Raw genomic sequence first — 14,641 nt, 5'->3', positions numbered from 1 at the left:
AGAAGAAGCACCAGCTGCACATGAACTCCTTTATTCATATTTTACTATTTCTTCTTCAATTTTCCAAAATATATACGATAATTTCTCACAAGATACATGGTATCAAAGAAGATTCACAACCTCAGTGCATTCTATCAATACCTCTCCTTCCGGCTTCATTTGCCCGCCACTGTATTTCCTATTGTTTTACCACGGAACGCTCGGAGAGTCGCGAGTTCCTCGACAGCCCCCATTAAATCGTTCCATCTGAGAAACCGGCAAACGGACTCTGACCGTGAATCGAGCGACGGATCGCTCGCCTGTGAATGAATTCGACGCCCCCCTGCAGCTTCGTTATCGGCTGGCAATCCCTTTGACGAGCTCCTTCGAAGCGCGTATCGATACCCGGTGACTATCGTCCAACGATTCCCGACAATTTCGCGTGTACCTCGTAACAATTTCAATTCCTGGACCGCCGAAATCCCATTTTCCCCGGCGCACAATGGGAAATTTTATCGAACGCCCCGCTCTGTTTCACCGTTTCCCCTCCCTCCTGCCAGCTCCCCCCTCCTCCCTAGCTTTCCGTTCGGCAATCGGCCTTGCCTCGGTCCCGTTTTTCCGCCATTTCCCACCCACTCTCGCGGGATCATGTTAATGGCGACTCGCCAGTCTCAGCGATCCACGAAATCCTGGTTAATGGCAGATCGAGTGATTCATAGGAATCCGCGGGGCCGTTCCGGAAGAATACTCTTTAACCGGCGACCATCCTTTTACAGCATCGTCCGAGTTCGACGTGCTCGTTCCGTCTACCTCCGGCCCTCCTTTATGAGATTCTCGTGCTGGTTTTTTTGGTCCCTTGCTACTCGAATCTCCCATCTCGGTGATAGTGAAACTCTTGTCAATTATATTACTTTAAAGTTAAATTTCTATCGATGTAATCATCCGTGAAATTTGAGTTGACAAATTAGAGTCACATGTCACTGACACTCGAGGATTTATTCTATAGATTATAAAATCATGACGCAGTTCGTAAATGTTAAAAAAAGATAGAAAATTTAATAATAGTTCACAAATATATATTAACGTAAAATAAAGAACGGGAACGACCCACGAAATAATATAATAAATAGCAATAGTTGCACCAATTCACGCATACACATTTTCTGAATCTCTGACGTCTGTTCTCTTTGATATCTCGCACACGATTATTTATAACAATTTCGCGCATTCTCCATACACCCCAACACGGTAATCGTTACCTCGTCCTACCATTCCGTAATCCGTGTAATTATTTTCCAGAGTGAAAAGGGCGTATAACATCCGCGCGGAGTTGATTCAGCCTCTGTACATTCAGAAAACTACGAACGAGAATTATTTTCCATGCCAGAAGACAAATGGAATAACAAAGGGTTGATCGAGTTTTTGTACAACCAGGGAACCGTGTGTAAAAATCATTTTCCGTACGAGGGGATGCGTAGAACAACACCGGGGTTGATTCAGTTACCGTGCAATTAGAAAACTATGAAGGAATGTTATTTTTCAATACGCGGGATACGTGGAACAGCGAACTAACCATTCGTAGTTCCTCCGCGGCTACGGTGATTAGCAATATTTCGTCGATATTGAATTCCTGTAGGCGGGAATCAATTTATATACATTGCGGCGTCACGGTATAATAGAACGTTTGTAACATTTTTGTTATTACACGTCATAAGGAAATGGCGATTTTACATTTTACAATGAAAATACTCTTTCTACGTTGTACTTTAAAACAATTGTGTAATATAATCGTGAATTTCACACATTTTAGAATAATTCTAGAGCAACTTGTGCATGATCGATACAAAATATATAAAATTGATCTTAAAAATACATCGACGCAACGAAGTGGTTAAGTATATCATACTGACGGATAAAATAATAAATATAAAATTTTAGAAAGAGGTAGACACTTATATTCAGAATTTAATGAAGACTTCGATAAGGTGGTAATTAAACAAGCTATAGAAGTCTATACCGAGTACTATATACCCGACAAAATATAGAATGGTCCATTATAGCAGCCAAATATTGACCAAAGGAAAGTTAAACTCTATTTCAATCTCGAACAAGTGAATAATAAATCGCTAACGATTCTCTTATGTCGTTCTTAGACAGTGAATTTAAGATCCATTTGACTAAAAGGAGAACAAGGATATTTCGAAACAGTTGAAGAGATTATAGTAAAGGAATAGAATCAAGTCAGGGTATTTTTATTATACGCGAATAAAATCAAGCCAGACTATTTTTATTATACGCGAATAAAATCAAGCCAGACTGTTTTTATTATACGCGTAGAACCGCGGCATAATTACTGTAGGGTAAAAGTTTAACGCGTCTAAAAGGGACGGTTTCGATAAATGTACATAGCACGTAAGCTGCCAGAATTAGTTACGAAGCGTTTCCGAAATTACCAGAAACATTCGCGCAGATGGCACGTGGCCGGCTAAGGGTTCCACTAAGTGGCAGAGTTTCCGCACCGGGGGTTAGTATCAATGGTAAGAGAATTTTCCGGTACGGCGCGGAGCCCTCTCCCCCGTGACTCCCTTTCGGGGAGGGTCAATGGGGTTCAAGGGGGCGCAAACAACGGGGCTCGTAGGTGCGGCACGTTCCCCGAATTATTAGTTCGCCAACTATTTGCATTAACGGGGGATCAAAGAAGGAGGGGGGTGGGGGGCGGCTGGTTCCCCGGGCGCGACTAACACGGTATTCCACGAACGTTAGCCATGATTGTGCCGCGACAACCATGCATAATAGCGGCAACGCATTACTATTGCGCGCGGGGGAAGTTCTCCCTTAATCAAGTACTTATTAGAATTACCTGTGTCTACGGGAACTTCCCAGTCCACTCGAGCCGGGAACTTTTGATATTACTGGCTCGTGCAGACGCGCACGTCCCCCCCTCCCCCGCACGCGCGCGCTGACACACCGCCCGACCGTGTTTGATACCGAGCGCGCGCGGAAAGGGTTTTCCATATTCATACCGCTCGCTGTGACTTTGAGCACGCGGACCCCCGCCCTGTTCTTCAGATTCCTTGTTTTTGTTAAAGGAACGAATTCCTACGCTGACAATAAACTTACCCTCTCGCTCGTTCACCCTTTCTCCCGCGGAGGTATTTTCGAATTTGGCAACGGTGTTCTTGTTTCTGGCACCGTCTGCTGGAATTCGAGCTTGTACCGTAGTATTTTTAACCCCTTAGCCCTGAATGCCGAGTTTACTCGCCGTGGAGATGTCGCGAGTTCAGTGAGTACTGTAAATGTATTAGTTGTAGAATTTCAAAGAAAAGGATCGAGTCGATTAAGATGTCCAAAACTTTTCTTCGAGGTTTTTTAATGACTCCTATACCGTTTGATAGTTGACCAAGAAAAATTTATTTATGTAGAATGTTAATCTTGTGACTTGTTCATAAGGGTAGATACTCATAGTCAATTTAATATATTTGAAAAGTAAAATTGGTTCGCCGTAATGATATAAATATAAAGTTACCTTGAATATACCTATTTTACTTCAAATATGTTTTTAATATTAAAAAAAATATTTTTAAAACATTGCAAAACTATTTTTAAAGCCAAGTGAATAAACTATATGATATTAGTGTCTCCCTCTTTCATATTGGCTCCTAACTCATTTATATTTTCCCCTCCCTAAAAAAATAAACAAATAATAAGTCGTGACGTGAAACAGCTGTCTGATTTCTCCGTCTTTCCAGGTGGATCCAGCCTGTCCAGCGTGGTCGCCGGAAGCAAGCCGACCAGTCCTGTGAGCAAGCCAATTTTCGACGACATCGCCGAGCGGAATGTCACCGCCATCGTCGGCCAGACAGCGGAATTGAATTGTTACGTGAAGCATCTCGGAGACAGAGTGGTGAGTTTTATTATAATTGCTGAAAATATTCATTAATTTTCGGAAAGATTCTGGGACCGTTTCGAAAAATATATCGATCGGATACTTCGGCGATTGTATCAGAAAACAACAGGGCATTGTCGAAGCGGTTGTCGTCGTCCCTGTTTCCGCGAACGACCCATTAATCCGACAGAGAATGGTTGGCTATTAATTAGAACGAGCCTGGCAAAGCAGAATGGGTGATTTTGGGACGGTGAATGGAGGGGCCGGGAGAAACATAACGTTAATAATTCTTTGTGCAAACACGAGAATAAACGGACGATAAGATCGCCGCGTTTAATTATTAGTTTTGGTTGTTGCCAGTGAATGATCGTTCGATAGCATATTATGCGGTATACTTTGTCATAACGCAGCGTATTATATACATCGAAGTCATTAAAGGATGACAATTGTGTAATATATTAAATAGGCAAGTGAAACAAATTATAAAGTTACTAGAAATCTACTCTAAACAATTTTAACGACAAATTTGATGGATACATTCATTTCTCAAATTTTATATCACGTGAGAAAACACGAATATCCACAGACCGCATCAGAAATCGATTTCTCGTCCTCGTTAAAATTCACCTTGTTAAATTTCTGACCGCTTTGTTGCGTATCCGTGTTCTTTCGGGTATCGTTGTAATCGCACGGCCAACCTTGAATAATTTCCCGCCGATTCTAATATTAAACAGCGCTCTCGTCGAACGGAAGGCAAACAGCCGCGAAATCATACTAAACCGCGGCCGCGCGTTATGAATAATCCCGGACGATCGACCCGGGCCGCGCAGCTTATTATCATTCTTCGGGAATTGTGTATCGCGGATTATCCCGGGGTAATTCTGTTCGGCGAAAAGTATTTGTCCGGCAACTGCGGCGACATTAACGAGCTCGAATAAATGATTCCGCTTTACGAATGCTATCCGCGGCGCACGGAACGGCGGCGGCGCGTTAAAAGCGGCACACGGCCGGCGAAGTAATCGTATAGTTATATGCGCCCGGGGTATTAGCATACGCATAAACCGTATCAATATGCATAATGGCTAGTTTTCGGGGGCGGCAGGCGGGGCGGGTAATGTTTACTTATCGCTACGTGCTCGCATATTGTCGCGAAACGGTCCCGGGCCCGGCCCGGCCCGGTCCGCGTTTCTCGCGGATCTCCCGGCGGATACCCGTGAAATATTAATGGAACGCGAATTACCGGATATGAAGAGGACAGGTGGACAGAGTATCGAGTGAGAGTAATTAATTTTTCATTCATCGGCGCTCGAGGGAGAGAGCGGGCCCGGCACTCCATCGGGCCAGCTTACAGTCCTCGGCTCGTCCGATAAATTGATGACGCGAGTCGCTGGATGATCGAGGGATTGCTCGCGTTTCAATAAATTTCACTGTCTCGATGAAAATAACCGGTCCGGCCGCGCCAGCCTGAATTTTTCGAACGATGACGGTTTGATCCCAGCTGTCTTCTGCTTTTAGCGCCCGACGCCTCTCGTTCATCGCGACGGGAATCGATCCGACGAAAATCTACGAGCCATTCGTTAAACCGCCCGGCTGCGAAATTGGCGAAGTTATTTTCGCGGCTGTTTTGCGTGCTTTAATCAGAACGAATGTCTTCATTAGAATCGGGGCGAATTTCAAACGAATGTTTCAGCGCCGATGAATAATTTCTTCGCTCCAACAATGCTAGTTGGACGAACGGCGGATCTTTCACACCGTATTCGCATTAATAATCATTGGTCTTCGGTGCTGAAAATTGACTGCGAATTTAGTTAGCGCGTTGACTGTCGCAGGAATGTTTATAAGAATCACAGGAATTCGGGAAAATTTATTTCATATTATAAAAATGGAAGAGGTAGGAATTAATGTGGATATTTTTATCTATTTTATAAACCACAATCTAAATTATATAAAAATATAATATATCTAAACTATGTTAAATAGAATTTCGTCGTCCATATATTGTCAACATGGCAGTCAAAGTGTTAAATTGCCAAGGCGAGTCTGAAAGTGATCGAGAGGGTTTGCAAATGTTCTACACCAAAGAAAGCAGATATCCTAAGCTAGTCACAGTAGCGTAACTATTAATGTTCCGATATAGGAGCGATCACTTAGTTACAATGGGAGATTGCGCCTCCATTGTTTCGTGGAGTAAATCGTTATGCATATTAGTTGCCATAGATTGAGCCGATCGTATCTGAAACGCAGTTGGATTGGAATAGAGAATTACAGGGCCGGATGATTGGAGATTCTACCGTACATTAACACTAGAATTATCGATTCCTAAACACGTTAATACATATATAATGTTTCATAACAATCAAGAAATTGGTTTAAGCATCGTGCCATTGTGTTACGTTTACGAACAAAGAGACTTCCGCATGGTGGAACGTCCAGCGCAATATCGGCAACTATGAAGTAATAAATCAACGATTTCGAGCAGTTCGATGGTTCCCAGTGTTAATTGCATCCGCGAAAATACAGAGTCCGTCGGCGAAGCTCCCGTACTCGGTCGAGCAAAAAGATGCTCCCGGACACTGCCCTCGAAGAAACTCCCGTTCGGAACTCTAACAATGAAAGTTAGCCGAGAGCGAAGCGGCCGCCGCTCGGATCGATATCGGGTGGGGAGGTGGGAGGGGAGGGGGGCGGGCTCAGGAATCGAGTTGTCTTGCCGGTCCTGGGAGCGGTAAATCGACAGACAACCACGAAATACCATCCCCGGCGGTATCACGTGTCCACGTTGAGTCTACTTTAACGCGTCGGTGAGCGCCTATCGGCCAGCCGGCAAGAAAGACAGTCCTTAAATCTCTCCTCGAATCCCCCCGGTTTCACCCTCGAGTTCGCCGGGATTCGCTGTGTGCGCGGCAAGTGTGACCGGCACAAGGCGCTGCTGGTGTGCGCCGGCTCGTCTGTTCCGCCGTCGTCGGTGTGTGTCCGTCGACGGTCACCGTCGCGCGAGGGCTGCCTTTAATTGCCAGATAGCGGCCCGGAACGGCGGAAGAAGCTAGGCACCGCGGCTGGTCCGAGGATTGGCAGGGGTTGTCGGGGTGACTGCTCCCTTCGCTGCCGGCAAATGAACCGATCGGGCATACTACGTCGAAGGGGCTTCGATGTGGTTGCTCACAAAAATCGCGTTTGCTATCGTCGCTGGATCTAGAAGCGTGGTGGTTCTAAGTAGTATATCGCGAAAGAAATGCTATCGATATTGGATTTACAGGATTTTTTAGTTTATGATTATTCGGACTGTGAAGATTCATTTATGAGTTACTTGTTCAATATGCATCCCATTTCTAAAAGTTTTAGGACAGTTATATATATGCAAGTAGTATCTGTTTCTAAAAGCTGACGTTTTCCTCGCTGCTGGCAAATAAATCGATCAAATATTCTTGTCCAAAATGAAGTTCGTTTAACATAGTTGTATGCAAAAATCGCTTCTCCTATTGTTACTAGAAAAATTCATACGTCTCCCCTTCTATTCCAAAAGTGGAAGATCGTCTTTATTTTGCCTCGAAATCGGCTGTTCCCGATGTAATTTTAGAAAGCGCCTGTCCGGTTTCACCGCCAGTTACACAACAGCCTGTATTTAGTCGTCACACCGATAGACACACACCGTAGATGCAATTTGAAAGATCCGATAGGACTATGCGCTTGGAAGGAGGCAGGTTACCTAGCCGAACCCGGAGGTACACGTCAGGGGTGGCTGCTCCGTTCGGTGCTGGCAAATGAACCGATCAAGCATACTCGGCGAAGTGGTTACAGAGGGTGGTTCCCTTCGGCAACCGACACGCTCTCACGGATCCCGTTGCGGAGGGATGAAGGAAGGAAAGGACACCGTGCAAACGTGCCGGCGAATATGTATACTCACGGAAACGCGAGTGCATCGGCGGACCGGCGGACAGCTGACAAAGATCAAAGGATAAATGTCGGCCGGCCGGCGGGCAAGCCGGAAATGGATTGGTTCGATTTTCAGCGTTTTAGAATTGTTTGTCCATCGGGCGGCCGTTAGCGAGAAGCCGGTTGACATTAACTGCCCTCCCCCACGCTTTGACGTACTGCACGATTCAGCGCGAAGAGTCTCCCGCGGATATCCGCCGCGATCGGCCGCGCGCGCGCGCTGTAACATTTAATTAGCGAGAGTGTCCCTGCCGGTTCGACCGGCAGCGTGTAATTTAACGCTTCGATGCCTCGGAGCCTCTTTGCCCTTTGACTCTTTCGACCCTTCGTTTTCGAGACCCGCCTTCGCCGATCAAAGCGCACAGGGTCCGAGAGTTCTTAGGAACGCCCGGGCTTCATTTGCCGATGCCCCGATTGAAACGCTCGCGCCACGGTATGATTCGCGCATCGCCGGCACGTTCGCTCGAAATTTCCGCGATAGATCTCCTCTGATTCGACGAATTAGATAACCGTGCGTTTGCGCTCGGGCGAGTTCCGCGTTTATTAGCGTCCCTGATGGCTGCGTAATTCGGACAACGCTCGGCGCAGTCTGTTGCCGATAAAAAACGGAGTATTGATACATGTATGTACATCGACGCATATACATATATATAACCAGTGATAAGTAAATTATATGAATGTAAATATTAATCCCCGACGAATCGATACAGTGTTAGTTACGATCAAATACGCTCCAGAACCTAGTTGCTAGCAAATCAGGTCAATTGTTCAATATACATTCGTATTTATCCGCGAGTGATAGTTATGGATTAAATGTATAGAGAATTTCGGCTGATACATGCACAATTCTAGTTTAGAATCAAACAATTTCTTTACACAACCTCTATTAAGAAAGAATATCCTGCGAGTCTCAAACTCGCTTCTTGAATTAGAGGCTCAGACAAAAATTGTCAAAACGCAAAACTTTTTTATCTTTTCTTATCGTTCCACGCACTAAGAAGATTAAGATGAATTAATGCAATTCTTAATCTGAATATTTGCGAAATCAATACGTTCAACATAAACTGACAATAGGATCATAAACGAGAATAAGATTTCAAGGGTCTGTTTCCACGTCGTTTCGTTTCGTCTTGTCGTCCCAGTCTGGCGCTGTTCCGTGCGCGCAGAAGGGTGGCAAAGTGTCTGTAACGCCGCGCCGCGAATAGCGAGTAAGAATCCATTCGTCCGTTATTAGGGGAATGCATTAGCCTGAATAATGCAGGAGGTTTGATGCGCTGATGTATGAGCTTCTTAAAATTCCGCTGGAAACTGTTGCGCGGCAGTAGATCACTGTACACCGTCGGCTCGGCAGCCGAAGAAAAATAGACGCAGGCTCGTATCCCGTTCAGCCGGGCAACGCGCGCAACACAGAGATCCCGATTGTACCGGAAGCGATCTGTTTAATCGAGCCCTTCCCATCGCGTGTACCGCCCGGAAATAGTTGCAGCGGCTTAGGCTTAAACGTGTACCCACGGACATCGTGGCAACCGAATTCGGCGCGCACACGTCGCGACCATAGCCGTTCGATTATTTCGCGGGATGCCTAATTAATCCTTTGATCTTATTACTCGTTGATTAAGCCCGTCCGAGTCGGTGGGATCCTCGGGGCAGCTGAATTCTTCATACCGAGTTCGGGGAATCTTGTTTCCCACCACAAAACGAAGCACCGGATTATTCGTTCGCGGATCCGTCGTAGACGGCGTCGACGACGTCCGACTCTCCTCGAGCTGTAACACCGAATACATTAGGGGGGAAATGATCTCTGTCGGCCCGGGCCAAGTCGCGGTGATTCATTATTCTCCTCGCCGGATCAATTAATCTCGCCCGGAATCGGGAATCTATATTATTTCATTTATATTCGTAATGATTTTCCAATATTCCGTAGCATTACCGGCCTGGCTAATGGACGCCGGCGTATTTTTCAGTTAAAATATATTGCCACATCATTACAAACGGGAAGAAAAATAAAGAAAGAAAGGGGTATGCAGTCACGATACATTTAGCACCGGGGGGGCTGTAATGCAACTGGCGCGGCGCATTTTCTCGTTGTGCATACGCGATTTGTTTTTGCGTGACGAATCGCCCCGCTTTACAGCTGCACGTTCTCTCTCTCTCTCTCTCTCTCTCTCTCTCTCTCTCCGCCGTTAACCCTCCTGCAATTCCTTTCCGCGACTCATCTACCTTGACGTTAATAACTCGCCGGCAGGGAAAGAAGTCAATCTCCCCCGCTGGTCGACGTTTAATACGGAATCGAATATTGATCAGGGAGAAACAACAGTTTCATTTCCACTTGTGCGACGGGGTTGTAATATTTCCACCGTGTTCAGCCGGCTGAGATCAACTGTTGCAATGAACTATTCTTTAAAAAAATCTCGTTATTCCTTACTGACGATGAAAGAGCGATCGGGTTGAGATCATGAAGTCATGCGAGAAATTCGCAAACGCTGTTCAGGATCGCTTAACACAGTGAAGTCCCATCCGAACCTTCAATAGCTGAGTTCTTTGATATTTTAACTCGTAAATACAAACGTGGACGAATAAAAATTTTTTTAACATAGGATTGAACGATTTGAAAAATTTTTGGATGATGAAAGATTTAATTTGATAGATAATATATACGAAATTGGTTAAAATGATTGCAGTTGGTTGGGGTGAAGAAATAATCACGTTTTTTAATTTTCTTCGAAGTCAGTGGATTTTCAGATATTATAGCAAATTAGAATATAAAATAGTTGAAGTTAGTTATTCAAACAAATTTAGAGAATCGTGCTCATATATGCGATCATTTTAAAATAATAAATATTGATAAACTTATAGTATACAATGAAATCAGGAACCAATTGACACAGGAACTTTTTGTCATTCTACTCAAATGCTATTCTTGCAATCATTTTTTTACGAATTGTCTCGTAACATAAATTTTCTAACATATCAACAAAATTAATATATTATCGTCCAACTTGAAACAAATTATTTTTAAAAAAACGCGCATATACATTTGTTCACGACTGCGGATAAAAACAAAGAAGACATCCGACACGATCTTACGAATCGGTAAAAATTCACGACAACTAATTATAACCGCACAATTGTTCTCCAACCCGTCCATCATTTCTATCCGTCCGCGCGCCATCATCGTCCGCTCGCCCAGTTATCTTAGCGAGCGCTGTAACACCGGGAAGCTCCTGGATTACCGTCGATGACAACGGATCCCGTCGAGAGGATTGCCGCGCAACGCGGCCGCGATCCGCGACAAAGTTCGCCGGTGCGTGCCGATCGGCCGTCGATTCGGCAAATTAAAAAAATTCGCGTATCCCGGGTTCGGCCGCGAATAAAAACCTCGCGTCCTCGGCTGCAATATTCGAGGCGGTTGCCGAGCGGCGCGGGCGGCGTTCCGCGCGTCCGCCCGGTAACTCCGATAATTGATTTAGCGGCGGAACAGGAACGTAATACATATAACCGGTTCGCGGGCGGGGCGGGAGGGGCGGGGTGTGTGGGAGGGATCCGTTTAAACTTAGTTTAATTAAACCGTGGATTTATTGGGCGCGCCCGGTTGATACGTACACAGGAAGACGAGCGCGCACAGGCACACGGGCGTTCGCGCGCCGGGCGTGTACACACGTCCGACAAGCCTGGCGTTACCTGCGCGACGCGACGGCTGGCTGCCGGATAGAACAGGTACACGTGTTCGCGGTCGTGTGCGATACACGCGCACGTGTCTCTGACAAGCCCTGTCAGCCTGCTCCCGCGCGATTTTAATGGAACTGGTATGCGAGCCGCGAAAAAATGTTCCGGGTCGGCCTTTGCAGCGGCGGCCACGATCGGCTGCTGGAAATAGTGCAATAATAATGCTAATAATTCAATTTATCTACTGGATAAAGCTCTTTTTAACATTCTTAGTAATAATAATAATATGCTGTATAGAAATTTAAGAACACGAAAAGGAGAGAGAAAAATACATATGATCATCCGATCAATGGTTAAGAGGAACTGCGAATAGTATAATCGGTGAAATCGGGGATGGATTCGCCGTGGTCACGGACAAATTAGTTTTAGGGGCGCGGGCGGACTTGGAATTAGGATCGCCAGAGTCCTGAGTCCGGCGGACCCTCCAGTAACGGAATTGGTAATGATTTCGACGTGGTTTGAAGCCAAACTGCATTGCATCCGCATTCACCGTGCGACGAAACGACGAGGAAAAATCGTGCGTCAAACTTTTTACGCTCGCAGTAAAGGGAATGCTTTCTCGTACAGAATTATCTCGGAACGATTCTCCTAAAAAATTTGTCACGCATAGTCGTCAGAATTTATGCAAAGAACGAACGATGCTGCAGGAAGCAAAATCACCTGTTCCAAAAACGAGCCACTACAATTTCGAAGAAGCTTCTGCATGCAATGGAGCTCGTGAAAGGATAGATGGACGTCTGCCGTCGTCGTCGTCGAGCGCGAAGATGATCGAAGAAACCGAGGGAAGAATGCGGGAGCCCCGTCGCGATAATGAGAGGAAGCTACGGGACAGGAGTAAGGAGGTCGAACGAATTAGACAGGATGCATATTTAGTCAGGTGAATCGCAGTTTAATGAAGGACGGGCAGGGCACACCGGCAGCCAGCGTCCCCGGAAATGGTAAATTGGCGTAGACGAGGGCTCGGCTAATTGGGTTGAAGCGCAACGACCGGTTGTTGTTTTGTGTCAGCTGTTCCGGACCGGAGTGCGCTCGTCCCGTTTCTTCGCGCTTCGCTCGCTGCACGTTGTCGATGATCGTCACTCGTCGTCTGGACGTAAAAAGTGCCGACGAACGGGTTCGCGTGCTCGTCCGAAAGGTTTCGCGATCCAAGCGGGGATGCTAGACGGCGAGGATAGGGTGTCTCCGAGTGTTTAAATATTTGCCCGATCGGGGGAAGTTTCGAGGCATGTGTAATTGCTGGTAACTAATTATACCGAAACGGCAAATATAGTTGGGCCAATTGCAGAGCTTCCAATTGCCTTTGGATGAGGAAGAAGAGAGAGGGAGAGGGAGAGTGAGTGAGAGAGCGAGTTTCGAGCAGCGTCGGTCCTATGTGTTTCGTTGCCGAAGCGTTTGCAACAGATATCTTATTAGCGCGATGGTTACGTTCATTAAAGTTCGCGAACAATTCATCGCGCGGCGAATGTCGCACAAAGCAGCGGGGGGAAGCAGCGAGCAACCAGCCGGCTCCCTTTGTCTCGAACCACCCTGCGAATCTGCCCGCCAATAAGCTCAAGATTCGCCGAGCTGTCGCTGATTTTCCACGGTCTTCCAATTAATCGGTTGCTCGCGATCGGAGCACGCGCGATTTCAGCGATTCGCCCGCCGCGGCCCCGGCTCTCCTCGATACGCCGTTTATTTTCGCCCGGCCCGGGACCGCGCGGTGTCTAATTAAAGGGTGGAGGGTAATAGGAAGCTACACGCCTGGAACAAGGGTAAGCCACGAACATGCCGAGCTGCCGCAATTCTACCGGCAAGGGTCTACTCCTTTTTATTTAGTTTCACCGCGGACCACCTGCAACCTGTGTGCTGGAAGTTACCGCTAATGAACAAAGAAAATGCAAGTCACCGAGGAGAGCGAACGGACGAGGCGAGGAAAGAGTGCTCCCGGCGCTTGCCGATGCTATCTCCTGACAGGCTGCTTTGTCACAGTCTCTGCTGGAACCTGGCAAAAAGGCTACCGGGCTCGTTCCGTTCCCCTAATTACCCGTTACGCCTCCCTCGAATCATTAATTTGGCATTAACGATCGGCCCCCCGTGCACACACTACTTTCCTAGTCGGAATTATCCACGGTGTAAGAAGTTTTATTATAATTAATTAATTCTATCGAGTGCCGCCGGGAACGAAAACAATGGCCGGGAGTAGACCGCGGATGTTTATGCAGATCGAGCATTTTTATAGGTAAATTCACGGAAATTTGGGTCAACGAGAATTTTATTTCTCGCTGGTTCACTGAAGAGCTTCTTAAAGTGTTTTAGACTCGCCTGGAATGGCATTTTAGTCGCCCTTGGAGTCTTCCGCGAGCTGCTGGAATGTTCAGTTCGGGGTCTGGTAGTTATTAATTCTAGATTTTCGGAAATCATCTTTTGAGGCAGGAGTTATGGTCATTCGAAGTCGTGGTGCAGGAAACTGGGATTTCTTTAAATTTGTTAGGATATATTAGAAACTGTATTCTTCTGAATTCATTAATTCTGTTTAATATAATTCTTAATTAATTTAATATAATTGTTTAAATAGCAGACTTTTATACTGGTTCATATCTCCAGAGAAAATTCAAAGCTACGTTCCATAAAGACTGGATCTTAATGAACTTTGTTACCATCTTCTCTTGAAGCAATGAAATTAACAGTCTCTGGGCTCTTCTATAAACTGCCGCAAGGTACAGAGCTTCGTATTAAAAATTATCAACTCTTCCAAAATAATGATTAAAACTTACAAATAATATCTGCAATTATAATAACATCTCTCCAATGACAGACAAAGTCCAAAGACACCACCTACTCTCTAAGTGCCCTAGAAAAATCCCTTCAACTTACATTACAGAATAAAATCAAAATTTTCTAAAATAATTCCTTAAATAACGAATCCGCCAACCGAATACCATCAGAATTTCAGAGAACATGTTCGAAGAGAAATCTAGATCCTCCCCAACCTTATCACGAGATCGCCGAGATCTCAGCCTAGTCGCAGCGATAGTCGATGGCCATAGGGCCGAGCCGAGCAGGATTAATCGCGGCGAATTTAGAAAATTGTTTTTCTCCTGCCGGCAAATAAGATGCTCGTAGAATAGGATGAAGTCG

General features: G+C 45.8%; 1 protein-coding gene across 2 annotated transcripts in view; it reads left to right on the top strand.

Moving 5' to 3' along the window:
• LOC144467865 (zwei Ig domain protein zig-8) overlaps positions 1 to 14,641 on the top strand; it is a 234,523-nt gene that overhangs the window by 101,327 nt on the left and 118,555 nt on the right. For both annotated transcript variants that reach the window (XM_078176847.1, XM_078176846.1), the window contains exon 3: positions 3,729 to 3,883. In XM_078176847.1, the coding sequence (XP_078032973.1) occupies positions 3,729 to 3,883 (155 nt within the window). The remainder of the gene's footprint in view (positions 1 to 3,728; positions 3,884 to 14,641) is intronic.

Source organism: Augochlora pura, chromosome 3 (genome assembly GCF_028453695.1).
Source record: "Augochlora pura isolate Apur16 chromosome 3, APUR_v2.2.1, whole genome shotgun sequence".
NCBI classification, from domain to species: domain Eukaryota; kingdom Metazoa; phylum Arthropoda; class Insecta; order Hymenoptera; family Halictidae; genus Augochlora; species Augochlora pura.
Note: the sequence above shows the minus strand (reverse complement) of the source record. Positions and strands in the feature narration are given on the sequence as shown.